The sequence below is a fragment of the Manis javanica genome, chromosome 6 (genome assembly GCF_040802235.1).
Source record: "Manis javanica isolate MJ-LG chromosome 6, MJ_LKY, whole genome shotgun sequence".
In the NCBI taxonomy this organism is placed as follows: Eukaryota; Metazoa; Chordata; class Mammalia; order Pholidota; family Manidae; genus Manis; species Manis javanica.
In genome coordinates this window covers 44,933,972-44,948,496 of record NC_133161.1, presented here as the reverse complement: position 1 = coordinate 44,948,496, position 14,525 = coordinate 44,933,972, and the positions used below count along the sequence as shown (strand labels likewise).

Below are 14,525 nucleotides of genomic sequence, written 5' to 3'. Positions count from 1 at the left end.
GACCTAAAGAATTAAAAAAATATATATAATTGTATTCAGAGTATACAAAATTTGAATGTTTTAATAATAATGTAAGTAAAAGCATATGTAAAAGTAACTCATAATTGTATTATAAATTCAAAATCACCTATTAAAATTTTATAAAAATAAAAATTATGATTAATAACTATCAAATCTTGAAATAAGTTTTTAAAATATGAATTATTTAATATAGCAAAAGGTTCTTCTGCATCTGCCCTGCTTATGTATGGTAAGTGTGAGTATTTCTCCCGATCCACCAAGTGTAACAGAAGAGAAGTGATACTACTGAGAAAGGTGCTTCATTCTGGTGGGGCTGTCTACTCCTGCACACTTCTGGGGTGAAATTGTTGGTCACAGGCAAAGTGTGTATAGTGTGTATAGTTTGCTTCAGTGGATACTGTCAAACAGTTTTCCCAAGTAGCTGCCCAGTTGACCCTCCTCCCAGCAGTGTGGGAGAGTCCTAGGGCATCTCTTGGCATATTCCATTATTTTCATCAGGCATTATGGTGGGTGTCTGCAATGCTACTTCTGCAACCAACACTTTTTTCTATTCCCTCTCTGAAAAGGGAATCCAGCTTTTCAGGACAATTCATCTTGGGGAGGGAGAGGGGAAGGAAGCCATCTCTGGAAGATGGTTAGCTGGGGCCTAATTGCGAGAGGCAGGTCGCTGAGCCAGGCCACACAGAAGGGAACCCCGTGCACCTGGATTCTCTTCTCTATTCCCATGCATTATCATGTTTCGTAGCCTTACCTCGTCTCTTTGCTCCTTACCTTTCCTGAAAAGGCGACTCAGAATTGACCTTCTCCAAAAAAGCCCCTCGCTTCTCCTCTTTTCCCTTTTTTCTTGACTATGGCAAGTTCAGGGATGTGTAAGGTTGGGCAAATCATTAACCTCTCTTGACCTGTTTCTTCAGCTGAGGAACAGTGAGTCTATCCCTGATTTTATGTTTTATGATCCTTTAAGGCCCAGGGAGCGAAAGAACATAAACAGAAGTCTGTATCCCTGGGTCAGCCCGAGCGTCTGTCCCCCAGTATACAAGCCTATGCTCTGAAAGGGCTTGTGTGCCTCAGTCTGCGTCTCTCGGATGGAGCTGCGCCCTTGAGTGTCCACCCTACTGCGGTCTGACGCACCTTTTCGCAAATCTGTTCGCAGAAGGGCTCCCCGAAAGCCCGCAGTCCTCCCTGGCGACCCAAGCGGAGCAAGCCCCGCTGAAGTTTCCAAAGGATGCCCGGTCCTTCCGGCGTTTTGTGTCGAATCTGCCGGCGCCGCGTCGCGGGATGCGGAATGTGCGGCTGCACGCGCGCCGCGGCGTTTACGCGGCGATTTCATCATGCTCCCCGCCCGGCCGCGCGCCGCGCTTCCGCCGCCGCCCCCTCGGGACCGCCCAGGGCCGCTGTCTCATGCCGTCTCCGCGCCCCGCGCTGGTTAGAGCCGCCCGCGCCGCTCTGCTGCTGTCGCTGCCGACCCGGCTACCGGCTCGGTCCCTGCTCCCGCCCTTCCGACCCCTCAGCACGCCCGCGCGCGCCCCGACCCCCTTCCCCGGCGCCGCCTCCCGGAGCAGCATGGACCACGCGGGGGCCGAGGAGGTGCTGGCACCTCTCAGGCTAGCCGTACGCCAGCAGGTACCGGCATCTTGCACCTCCCCGTTCCCAGCCTTACAGCCCTCCAGCCCCCGGTCTCTGACCATTCTCTCTCCGTCTTGGGCACCCATCCGCCTTCCCGGCTACCCCTCTCCTTCTTCCTCAAGAAGCCCTTGGTTTCCTGGCATCTTCCTCGCCTCCTCACTTTGGACGCAAGTCCCCTCGTGCGGCGGCCACCTACCCTCCGGTGGAGCGGCGCCCTCCCCTCTCCTTGGGTGACTCCCTCGGATCCCCTAGACATCTTGCGTCCCTCCCCTGGCGATCTGTTCTCCTTTCCCCATCCTTGTGATTGTCGGCTCCTCTCCTCCGTCCAATGGGGCTGGGATCTATGACCCTTTGGTTCTCCTGTCCCAGCTCAAGAACCTCAACTTCAGTTTCCCAGTCTCTGTTGTGTTCTTTGTGCTCCCCGGGTGGCGAGGTTCCCAGTTCTTCCTGGCCAGTTATGAGCCCAAGCTGCTGGTTCTCTTATTCACTCCGAACTTTTAAAAATCTTTGGGATGCTATATGAATAGTGTTTCCTCCTTGACATCTTCCTTCATTCAGTGCTCAGCCAAATGATCGGCTGAAAACGTAAAGAGAGTTGAAATGTGGGTGTGGGAGGTGTTCCACTTTTTTCCCCCCAATCATGAGTTAATCGTCCTTCGTTCCTGTCATCTTTACTGGGTTCGGGAAGGGCCATTTGGAATGAGCGAGCTTTCAGATCGTAACTGGGAAACTGCAAATGTTGCTGAGTTACTTGGGTGAAGTCATCCAGGCTTTGTATGGAACATTTTGAAATTTGATTTTGCGGAAGGGAGGGAGGATTCGTGGTCTGGAGGGCCTGGTGATTTAATTCAGGCCTCCTTTTCCGAAGGCCCATCATGCATATCAGGAAAAGACTATTGAAATGGATTGTCACATCCAGTCAGGTAGAGCCAACAGCTTGGAATAGGATCCTGGGGATCGATGACCTCGTAGTAAACACCAAACGGGTTTCTCCTTCACGGGTGCCTGATGCAATAACTTGCCTTAACTACGGAGGGTGGAACCATCCTTTCTCCGAAATAATTCACTGGGGCAGAGCTGCCGAAAATTCAGCAAATTCTGCCCCTTTGCAATGAATGTTTAGATTCAGCGTGACTGATTCGATTGTGTTTTATTTAGAAATTTCACTATAGGCTTAATTTTTTCCCTCTATTACTGGTATCAGAATGTTGTATGGGCTTGATTCTGGTCTCCCTCCACTCACCCTCCCCAAATAAAATTAGGTATGGTTAACTTTGTGTTTTCTGTAACTCTCAATTTTTTTTTTCATGTCCTTCACTTTAGAAGGGAGAATACATCTAATTTGGAAAAACACACTCAAACCCCTCCCTCTGCCACGTTAGCCTGGAACTGCAGTTCAAATTACCCATCTGTAGTAACACTGGAACTGGTTAACTGAAGTAAACTTGCATGGTGAACAACCTTCCAATTCGATTACTGTCTTGTGAATTGTTATGTTGGCTTGGTTGTTAAATTTTTTTGTACTTAAGATATTATCTGAATATGTAAGTTAGTTTGGGTTTTTTCTAATTTTCCAGGACCACACAAATTTCAGTTAACTGCCTGGAACCTTGAATTGCAGTGGTCCCAGTGTGAGCTGGAAGGGAATGTAAAGATCATTTAGTGCAGGCAGGACCTGTTGAGATGATTTTCACATAATCTGGAAGTTTCAGAAGGAACTGGTATAGAGATTCAGTGAGGTGCTTTCAGTATCATTGCCTGGACTTAGGACTCGGCAGTGATTGGTAGTAAAACTAGTATAGAGAAAAGTAGCCAAGAAGGATTTTTATTTAACTAGTCAATGAATACTAATTGTCAAAACAGGAGAGGTTTTGAAGAATTGCTAGATGGGTTTCTTTACATTCTTGCCTATTTTTGTTTGACTGTACCTCGTAATTAATGAAGAGTGGCTCTGAAGTTGTATTTTCAGAGTTTGGGTCTTACTCCATTGTCTACTAGCTGGTGGTGTTCAGCATATTTAACCTTTCTGTAGCCAAACTTCTTCATCTGTAATACAGAAATGGGGTTATAAACATTAAAATGAGATAGTGCATGTAAGGTCCTGAGAATGCTGCCTACAGTCTGCAGTAAGCTCTTGGTAAAATATTAGATATTATTCTTAAATGATTTTGGCTTATTCGAATGCTGGTTTTTACCAGACCATGGCTGGCATGGAGTTCACATATTTTCTAGTGATGGGTGGTTTGATAGTAATGTTGAACTTTTATAAGAGGATTATATCTTCTTAATTTGGTAAGCCCGAATGATAGAAAAGCCATTCTAATGATTTCCTGGTAAGTTTTGAAATGATTTACTCTCTGAATCACTAATGATAGTAATGTATGTGTGAATAACATGTGAATGTATGTGTTTCAGTATTTTGAATTTTCTTTAACTGTAATTGGGAGGACACAGATAAAACTCAGATTTTAGTAGTATTAAGAAGACTAATGATGAAGATTTCTGGATTTTTCTGTTTTGGTTTTCTGAACTGAGTGCTCATTAAAGCTCTTGCTTAATCCACAAAGTGCAAATAAAAAGTTTATGAAGTTTCTGTCAGTTATAAACACTTGGAAATCTGAGATGAACTCCTTAATCTTAAACAAGAGCCCTTTAGGTCCATTTAAAGCTAAACATCTTACAAAGGTGGAGAAATGTTCTTTTTGTTTTTTCTTGGCCAGCTGAATATGCACCATAATATATACGAAGGGTATGTGAAGAAGAGCCCTTAGAATGATTTCTCATCTAATAACTACTTTGCTTTATAATCACAGGCTCTTAGTTCTAATATATGTTTTTATGTTAAGAACTTATCTAGGAATTTAGCTTCTAGTTGATATTTCTTAAGCGTAAATTAGAGATGTTGATGACATTTCTTGTCAGTTTCATTCAATACACAAACAACACACAACTTATGGTTGTGTGAAAGGGAGAAGAAAAATCATTAGAAATTACGAATCCTTACATACTTCCCAAATTTAAATCAACTATTTTTTGGGGGGGGGGCTTGTTTTCAAGATTGGATCATTATAAATTCTAATTTTAATTATTCCATTATTCAGAAAAACACATTATTGCCTTTCTTCACTGCATCTTAGGGATGATTAACTCAATGTAGGGATCCTTCTTTGTCATAGCTGGCCTCTCCTTGAATGTATGTGCCTGAAACTTTAAAGACAAAAAAACTGATTCTGGGAAATTGATTTTAAAGCCTCCCTGCCTCTGCCTTTCCTCGTGACCTTGCTTTCCAGTGCCCTCTGAGAAGTTTTGAAAGAACAAATCTGTGAAGCATTTGGATGTGCCAGGCGGTACTTGACACACAGGGGTAGATAGTAAAAAAAAAACTACTTGTCTACTTCCAGACATTCCAAAGAACTGCTACTTGCCTACCACTTTTCAGAACAAAGACTCTTACAGAGTTCTTAGCCTCATCAAAAAGCACTGTTAGAGAACATTTATGAGACAAGTGTTCCGATAGGTAGAGGAAGGGAAAAGAACCACTGCATGAATAAAGAATAAGCCAGTAGATACTTATGAAGGGCTTGGTACCGTGCTAGGTTTAGGTTCTGGTTGCTTTAGCTAGAGAAGTCAGGATAATAGAATAAAACAACTAGTATAATAACAGACAAGACTTTACTGGTAGATGACAAGAGAATATGAGGAATAACTAATTCAGTGCTCTGAGCATTTAGACCCAGTGTCCCTTTTTATACCAGATATTTTAGAATTCCCCATTACTATCCTGTAATGAAATTAATACAAAATATCGATTAAATCTTATTAAAGAAAAAAAATGTGTCTTCACATATGCTTTAAATGTAATGCGAAGAAGTAAAAAAATAATTTATAATAAAATAATATGCATTTCAATATGTAAATTCTTAGATATGATGCCACCGTTGGAAATTATGCTAAAATTAGCAGATACTTTCATTTACACATAGATATGTTGTGAATACCACTGCTATAAAGGCACATTGATAAAGATATATTGTATTGATTGGTCAGATACCACAACAGCAGTGCCATTGGTCACATGGTTTGCTTGTTAATAACAACTCCTGGTAAAATACTGAAAAAAAACAGGATATAGTCTTCCTTTAAATTATGTTTTCCTGGGTGCATTCCTGAAAATTCAGTGTGTGTTAAGACTGGGAAAATATTTCTGATTATATGTAAGCAGAGTTAGGGTCTAAGTTCAGGTAGTTATAAAAGAGTTTTTTTTTAGTCCTGACAATGACATTCTAAAGTAGAGTGAATTACAGGAGAGAGACTGTCATTGAATGAGGGGAAGCAAGTGGAAGCTTGAAAATTGTCAATAACAAGGGGAAAGAGTGATGACAGCCCTTCAAAGGAGCTGGGGTTTGGGAGGAGGAAAGAGGAATCAGTTTGAAAGTACAGATGGAAATAAGGATGACATCTGCCATTTCCAGCCCCTGAGAATCAAAGGGACATGGGAGAAAACCCAGCTGCTAGTTAAAACAGCTTCAAGGGGAGAAATGTCCTCAAGGAACTATTTTAAGTCCTTCATTTTGGAAATGCTTCGTACAGGACATTGTAGAATTTCATTAAGTGAAAGCACTTTTGGATAAGACGATAAACATTATTGAAGGAATGTGGGTAGGACCAGTCACCAAACTAGGGATGCTGTGCTCTTGTGAAAAAAAAGCCTTCTGGGGATCGGAGAGAAATGATATGAATTAAGATGATTTGCAGCCAGGTATAATCTTAGTGTAGACGCTTTTGGATGAGAGACAAACTGGTAGTCTGTTATAACATTCTAAGCCTATGAGGGGTGAAAGGGAGAGATTAGATTAGAAATTTCTGAAGTGAAATTAACCAGATGTTGGAGGTAAAGGAAGATATCTTGATATTTCTTGTTTGAGAATGGTAAGTTTGTTGCCATTAATAATATGCAGAACAAGTTTGTGGGAGAGAAAAATAATTTATCTATAAACAAGTTGGGTTTTTGAAACTTTTGAAAAATAAGTTGGCCACAACCAAGTTGAGGCGTTTTGTGGCATAAGAGCTGTTATTTTGTGTGTGCCTATTGTTTGATAGGTGCTGTTGCAGATACTCTGCTTTAATTGTTTCATTTACTCTCTATAACAATTCAGTTAGATAAGTATTAATTATCATCCTGATTTTACAGTTGAACAAACTGAAGCCCAAAGAGGTTTAAATTTGTTCAGGGTTTCACTATTGACTGATCAAGGATTAAAACTCATCTTTAACCCCTCTTAAGCACTATGTTTTATACACTTGTCTAGGTGTGGATTTTTGCTATGTATATTGTCTGGAATTCATTGTGCTTCCTAAGTCTGAGAATTCATGTCTTTGAGCAAAAAAAATAAAGAGAAAAATCTGTAGCCATTATCTCTTCAAATATAATCTCTTACTCATTTTCTTTATTCTTTTCTTATGGAATTTTGCTTGGATGAATGTTGGACTCTATGTCTTATTACCTCATTTATATTTTTAACTGTCCCATTCCATGCATTATCCATAAATAATTTTTATGTCTGTCTTCCAGGTCACTAGTTCTCTCTTCAACTCTGTCTGATCTGCTGTTTAAACTGTCAGTGAGTTTTTAATTTCAACACCTCATTTCCAGATGATCTGTGTGGTTTTTTTTCAATTTCCCTGATTGTTTCTGACAGTCTCTTGTTTTTCATGTTTTTTTAAAATTTCTTTTTATTTTTTATTCTTTCTTTTTTAAAAAATTAAGCATTCAAAAAGTATATTTGGTAATTCTAATACTTTTGAGGATCTAATCCTGTTGTCATTTCTGCTGAGTTTCACTTAACAGTTATGGTGGATTGTATCCCCATGGGTTTTTAAATTTTGAGTGGAGGGCTTATAATTTTGGTGCGCTTAGTCTGTGAAAATCCTAAAAGGTCTGTGTGGAAGGTCTATTCCTGTAGAGAGCCATTGCTTCTGTAGGGTATCCAAGGGCTCTATCAACTTAACAACTTTTAATTTCTCAGCTTGAAGTTTCCTAGACCATGGAGGTAGTATTTTGTTTGCCTTCCCAGATTACCTATCCCACCACATTACTGTAAGTGTGGGAATCAGTGTATAAGTGGTAGGCTGTTGGAAGTGAACAAAGTAATCTACGGAACTTAGCAAGGAAAAAATTCCAACAATTAAGAAAAGGTCAGGGGAAAATGAGCGAGTAGTGACTGAGAAGAAAGGGTCAGAGAAGTAGGTAGAAAACCAAGACAGTCATTTTTTTCTAAGAAAGGAAGAAAAGAGATTGAAGGAGAAGGTGGTTTATTGGCTGTTCTGTGTTCTCAGTACTAATCTTGCTCTTTCCTACTTTCTGACCAGTGCTTTTTCTTCCTTCCTTCTCCGCTCTGTCCCCTACCTCCAGAAGAAAAAAAGCACACTGGTAATAATCACCCTTAGAGTATAGTTGTTTGTATTCTGCTGGAATATAAATGCTGAGGGCAGGTCATAAAAAACTGAATACTTTCAGTTATTCATAATAACCTCTCACATAATAAACATTTGAATTGCCTCATTCTTATATAGATACTTTTTAAAGGTATGCTTAAAAACACATTCATAACTTTTCTTGACTTCTGAAACCAATCCTGAGCATAATTTCTCTTTGTTGGCTAGGGAGAACTTGTACGAAAACTGAAAGAAGATAAAGCACCCCAAGTAGATGTAGACAAAGCAGTAGCTGAGCTGAAAGCCCGGAAGAGGGTTCTGGAAGCAAAGGTGAGTCTTGGGGCCCTAAAGTCCTAAAGTAGGAATATAAGTAGGTATAGGGTTGTTCATCTTTATTTAATTTCTTTGGGTGGGAAAGACCTTAAAATAAAAGTTTCTGAATGAGTATCATTTGTTTTTTCTCTATGTATCCAGAATGCCTTCTCCTCCTACCTGGCAAACTCCTCATCCTTACAAAGTGCAGGTCAAAATGTCACTTTTCTATGAAGCCTGCCCCCAAATCCTAGACTCAGTATGCTCAATGAATTTCCCTGAAAGGCATTGTGTTTGCCCTTCTTCATGAATTCTCCTATGCCTGGAAGTAATGGTTTTGAGTTTAAAATTTTTTTTTCTTCTAAGGAGAATATCTATCCACTTGATACCTGTTCCCAAATCTTGCAAACATGTTGTAGATCCCCCATCACAAAACTGACATAGTTTGAAGTTTTAAGTCACTATTTTGCTACAGTGATCCACTAAAAATTCAGCTATTGCTTATCAGTATCTGCATATAAATCAGCTTAGTGTTGTAGTCTTGGAAATGAGCATATACTTTCCTAAATAAGTAAAAGTCTTTTCTGTAACTCAAAAGGCAAAGAACCCCTAAGGTTTCTGTTTTTTCAAAGGTATCAAAATCTTGTCTGATAAAGTTTATATTGAATTTTGTTGTGGAATAAAGTAAATTCACATATCTAAATTCATATTCCCACTCACCCGTCTAATTACATGTTTTCTGTTTAAAAATCCCTTACAGGAGTTAGCACTACAGCCCAAAGATGACATTGTAGACAGAGCAAAAATGGAAGATACTCTGAAGAGGAGGTTTTTCTATGATCAAGCATTTGCTATTTATGGAGGTAGGAGATTAATGATAGAACAATTGTATTGTTAGTTACTTTAATAATGGTCTCAAATCATAAATGTGGCTGGCCAGTTGAGGTATAATTGTATCAGGTCACATAAAGCAGAGGGCAGGTCATAAAAAACTGAATACCTTCAGTTATTCATAATAACCTCTCACATAATAAACATTTGAATTGCCTCATTCTTATATAGATACTTTTTAAAGGTTGCTTTCATTTGTTCAGAGGTGGCCATTTGGTGTAACATCTGTTTGTATTTCCTTCCACCTTACTTATTCTTGAAGATTGCTTTTTCCCAACATGACATAGGAAAGTTGTTGGGGGTTAGGGTTTAAGCATTTAATGTATCCATATATATGTACGTAGCAAATAGACTTTTCTTAAAATTGCAATGGAGACTTGTGGAACAGTAGACCATTGTTACACTGGCCAGCTGTACCATGCACCTCCACATGAGGGCGGTGATAAAACAGAGCCCCTAGATTGTTCTTTATGGCAATTGCCAGGTGAAAACATTCTTCATAGGTATATAAATAAATCTTTGCATCTTTCTGAATGCTGTATGAAGATATGGAGGCAAATACAATTCACTGACTGAAGATAGAATGGTATATTTTTCATAGTCAACCGAGATCATTGCAACAATACTACTTTTAATACTTTATCAGGGAAACTGAATTCATGTTTGGCTAAGTAGATCTCTAAATGTTTGACTTCTTGAGATTCAAACAGTGGCTTATATACCCAAAAATAAATTAGAGAATTGGATGCTAAAATTTTAGATCATTATTATCAGCTAATGCAACAAATAATTTTCTGATTTCTATGACAGAAAACTACAATCTTCTTTTTCATTCTGTTTCTTCTGTATAGAGGAACTTCTTTTGCTTATAGTTTTTTGCTATCCTCCTAGAAAATTCTTAATATGGAAATAGTAAATGGAGTAAGAGCTTTTTAATTTTACTTCTGTCAGCTAGCTAGAAGTAAGGCTCTTCAGTGTTGAGGGATTTGAATTGTTGACTAATACATTATTAGGGAATATGTGAAGCCTTAACAGTTTCTCATGTCTGCTTTCCTTCTTTTGTTCAGAGTGACAAGGTAAAGTGCACATTTTCCTCATTCATATTTTATAGGTGTTAGTGGTCTGTATGATTTTGGGCCAGTAGGATGTGCTTTGAAGAACAATATTATTCAGACTTGGAGACAGCACTTTATCCAAGAGGAACAAATTCTGGAGATTGATTGTACCATGCTCACCCCTGAACCTGTTTTAAAGTAAGATTTCTACTTTGAGGCCTGAAATCCTTTAATATGCATACTTAAGTAACTTTTTCTGATTATAAAAACTACTTAACATTTATTGTGAAAATCTCGAAGTAAAGAACTAAGAAAATACACAACTGCTGTCCCTAGATGGCTATGATAAAATTCTTATATATATCTTCCCTGTCTTTTTCTTCTCTTAAGTACATATATAAATGGATATATATTTATTGGTATCAATTGATTGACATTGATATATATATCAGTGTTGGCAGCACACTCCTTTTTTTTCATGTAATGTAAATGAATATTAACTTATGCCATTAAATATTCTTCTAAAGCATTTTTAGTGACTGCATAGTATTCTGTTTTGTGGGTGTGCTGTAATTTGTTTAGCCAGTGCAATATTGTAAGCATTTAAGTTCTTTCTGATTTTGACTGCCCAGAACATCCTGATAAATGAATTTTTGGTATATCTCTGATTACTTCCTTAGTATAAGTTCGTAGATACTCTGGGCAATGATGTGTATATATTTAAAATCAAATACTACTCTTTATGTTGAACTTTCAGCCAAAATTTAGATTATCCTACCAGCATTGTTGAAAGCAGAGCAGAATTTCTCTGCTTCAAAATCATGAAAGAGGAATTCTTAACCATTTTATAACTCATCACTTCCTGCATTTAAAGAACTACCTGCCTGGGAAAGAACTACTTTTCACTGTTTGTATCCATTTGTCTCTCTCTTAATAATTTCAGCCAATTAAGACAAGGTGAATTCCTGATGATGTATCTAAATTATTGGGACAACCTATTCTTTAGCTATTTGCTTCACTAATAGGAGCTGTGTAGAGATAATACCAGTGTCTGTGCAGATTTCAGTGCCAAAAAACTTCTATTAGGGTTCATTGTCTATATTGGTTATCACAAATTCTTGCCTATTCAAATTCCCTATGATTTTGGCCTTTGCGTAGATTATTATTAATAACGGGCTAGGCATGGATTAATTGATTCTGTAAAGTAGCATAGACTTTATAACAACTTGTGAAAAAATATAATCTAGTTGATACCTTTTTTCCTATGGGAAGAAAGAACTTGGAGAGAGGGTGGAAATAGATTTGAGGGAGAATTTTCTCTGGCATACATTATTATCTATCATGGATACATCATTATAGATGTGGGAGCTTCCATCTTTCAGATATACAGATATAAACACTAGTAAGAAATATGTAGAAGGGGGATTCTATGTGCTGATCTGTATGGAAATGACAAATTGGCTTGGCATTTGTTAACCTAGGACCTCTGGCCATGTAGACAAATTTGCTGACTTCATGGTGAAAGATGTAAAAAATGGAGAGTGTTTTCGTGCTGACCATCTATTAAAAGGTATGATTCCTCATCTCAGATAAATATCCTTTCAAGTAGGATTGATCAAAAGGTTTAGATAAATTTTTCTCATTTTTTCAATTAAAAGTTTTTTGGGGACATGTCGGACAGAATAAAGTACACAGATGTTAAAGATACAGATCAAGTCCCTTATTTTGAAAAAAGAAGTTATATATAGATAATTAGAAATTCTCAGTTAACAAAAGAATGAAGACAGTATCATGACTTTCCCTGTAAAACCAACTGCGGATTCACATAAATTAAGAATGTTATCCTTGGTTTCATTTTTTACCTGATGAGCATTGAAACTCAGAAGTGCTTTGCCCTTTTTCCAATCAGTTGAAGTTGACATGTATCAATGCTGTTCTTGTAGCTCATTTACAGAAATTAATGTCTGATAAGAAGTGTTCTGCTGAGAAGAAATCAGAGATGGAAAGTGTCTTGGCTCAGGTGAGTACTTGAGAGATGTTACCACATTAGCTAAGAGAGGTGCTGTCTTTCAGCATTTGATGACTGTTCCACATTGTGCTGACCCTGGCCACAATTGTAAAGAAGCGGAGTTTACCTTCTATCCTTCATAGCATCTCTTTTTGCATTTTTGTATTCTTCTCTAGTTAACCCTTTATTTTAGCAAAATTAGCAAGTGTAAAGAGGCATGAAATTTGTTCTCTCTTCTTGGAAATCAGTTTTCTGGATAATGAATGGCATGCAATGTTGATCTGGAGATTTGGGGGCGGATATCTTTATGAGCATTGTCTTATCAGCCACTTGATCTGTTTCTGGTTGCGCTGTCCCTGACTACATGCTGTTATTCTTAGAACCTGATGAGCAGGCCCATGCTTTTCCTGGAGACTAAAAGTTTTATAATTTCTATTTAAATTGACAAATTTTAGATGGAGACCATAGAGATAATCTATTCTTTTAGCAAGTACAGGAATACCTTCTATATTAGAACTAGCTCTTACCTTTTTTGGGGTCACAGACCACTTGAAGGATATGATGAAGATTGCACTTCTTTGCCTCAGAAGATGCACATATCTGTGTGTATATATCGCTGATTTCTCATCTCTTGTATCCATTTAAGCAGAGTACATTTCTCCAACACTATGTTTGATTATGAGGTCCACTAAGGCTTGCCTCTTAAAACTTTCTTGGGTAAAAAAAACAGCAAAAAAAAAAAAAAAAAAAAACTAGTTGTATTTTTACATATTTTCTTTATATTGGTATATAAGTATGTGAGGCTATATGTAGGACTCCCTCATTCTTTGCTTTTTTTCTCATGAGAATTTACTGGATACTTTTCCATGGTTGCCCTAATTTTTTTTTTTTAAACATGCCAGTTTTATCTTTGATATCTAGCTTTCCAACATTAGCTGAGAAATTTTCTTCTTCCTCACTTAAATTAAAAATCTTCTGAAGGAACAAAACAGCAGCATAATCACAGAACCCAAGAATGGACCAACAGTTACCAGAGGGAAAGGGACTGGGCAGGAGGGGTGGGAAGGGAGGGATAAGGGTGGGGAAAAAGAAAGGGGGCCTTACAATTAGCATGTATAATGTGGGGGGAGCATAGGGAGGGATGTGCAACACAGAGAAGACAAGTAGTGAGTCTACAGCATCTTACTATGCTAATGGACAGTGACTGTAATAGGGTTTGTGGGTGGGGACTTGGTGAAGGGGGGAGTCTAGGAACTGTAATGTTCTTTATGTAATTGTAGATCAATGATAATAAAATGAATTTAAAAAAAAAAAGCTTTCCAGGAGATTGTGGGCCACTGGTCTAAAGGAAAAAGAACCAGTATAGTATTCTCAGTAAGTGAGGAAGAACAGTAAACCTATTCTGGAAGAGAATGATCAGAAATAGATCATGGTGAAAGAATCTGAGGAGCCCTCCATTCTACCTACAGCTCATAGCTCACTGAGCTCTATCTTGGGATACATCTGAAAGCTTTGAGGCCTAAACAGGGAACTTCATTCATTACCTTCTCTCCCAAGTCTGGAATTGAATAGAGAGGGTATGCAGAAAGTGGGAGTTGGAGGTAGGAGAGGGAAAGGGAAACATGGAGAAATAGCAGTGAAGGCAAGAGTTCTCCCAGTCTTTAAATATGTTTGTAAAATACTTCTTCTCCGCGTCTGGATGCGAGAGTCAGGTGAAGGAGATGGAGATGTTTAGCTTGGAGAAGAGAAGCCACAGGGACAAGGATAACTGTCTTCAAATGTTGAAAGTCAGTTACCCGATTTCCTGATAAAACCAGTCACAGACCAAATTCTAGAGCAAAGAATATTCAAAACTCTTGGCATGTAGATGGATGTAGGGAAAATGGAAGTTGCCATGGCCAGGATGCTCTTCTGACCCTAATCTATTTGCCCACTGCACATATGTAATGATGTAATAGTTGGCCTGTTTTGCAGGTGCATGCTTACCCACGTGTTGGCAATGAGCCATTATTGTTTGTGTTGGTATATAAAGACCTCCACCCAGTGCTCTGCGTGAAGGTGGAGGCAGACGGCAGATCATGGACTTGCTGGATGCAGATGTAATTCTAGCGCTTCACCTGCCACCACAAGAATAAAGCTTGTTATAAGATCTTTTTAAAAAAAAATCTTCTTACTTA

General features: G+C 38.6%; 2 protein-coding genes across 3 annotated transcripts in view; one reads left to right on the top strand and one right to left on the bottom strand.

The window, feature by feature from the left end:
- GGCT (gamma-glutamylcyclotransferase) overlaps window positions 1-1,263 on the bottom strand; it is a 73,397-nt gene extending 72,134 nt beyond the window's left edge. Inside the window, exon 1 of one of the 2 annotated variants that reach the window (XM_073238651.1) lies at window positions 1,153-1,263. The gene's annotated coding sequence lies outside the window, so the exon portion shown is untranslated. The remainder of the gene's footprint in view (window positions 1-1,152) is intronic. The other variant, XM_037027364.2, reaches the window with a different exon arrangement.
- A 98-nt stretch (window positions 1,264-1,361) lies between these two features.
- The window catches only part of GARS1 (glycyl-tRNA synthetase 1), a 39,152-nt gene continuing 25,988 nt past the window's right edge, over window positions 1,362-14,525 (top strand). The window contains exons 1-6 of the mRNA XM_073238648.1: window positions 1,362-1,644; window positions 8,311-8,412; window positions 9,155-9,257; window positions 10,397-10,538; window positions 11,822-11,910; window positions 12,284-12,360. Coding sequence (XP_073094749.1) covers window positions 1,423-1,644; window positions 8,311-8,412; window positions 9,155-9,257; window positions 10,397-10,538; window positions 11,822-11,910; window positions 12,284-12,360 — 735 coding nt within the window. The 5' untranslated portion in view covers window positions 1,362-1,422. The remainder of the gene's footprint in view (window positions 1,645-8,310; window positions 8,413-9,154; window positions 9,258-10,396; window positions 10,539-11,821; window positions 11,911-12,283; window positions 12,361-14,525) is intronic.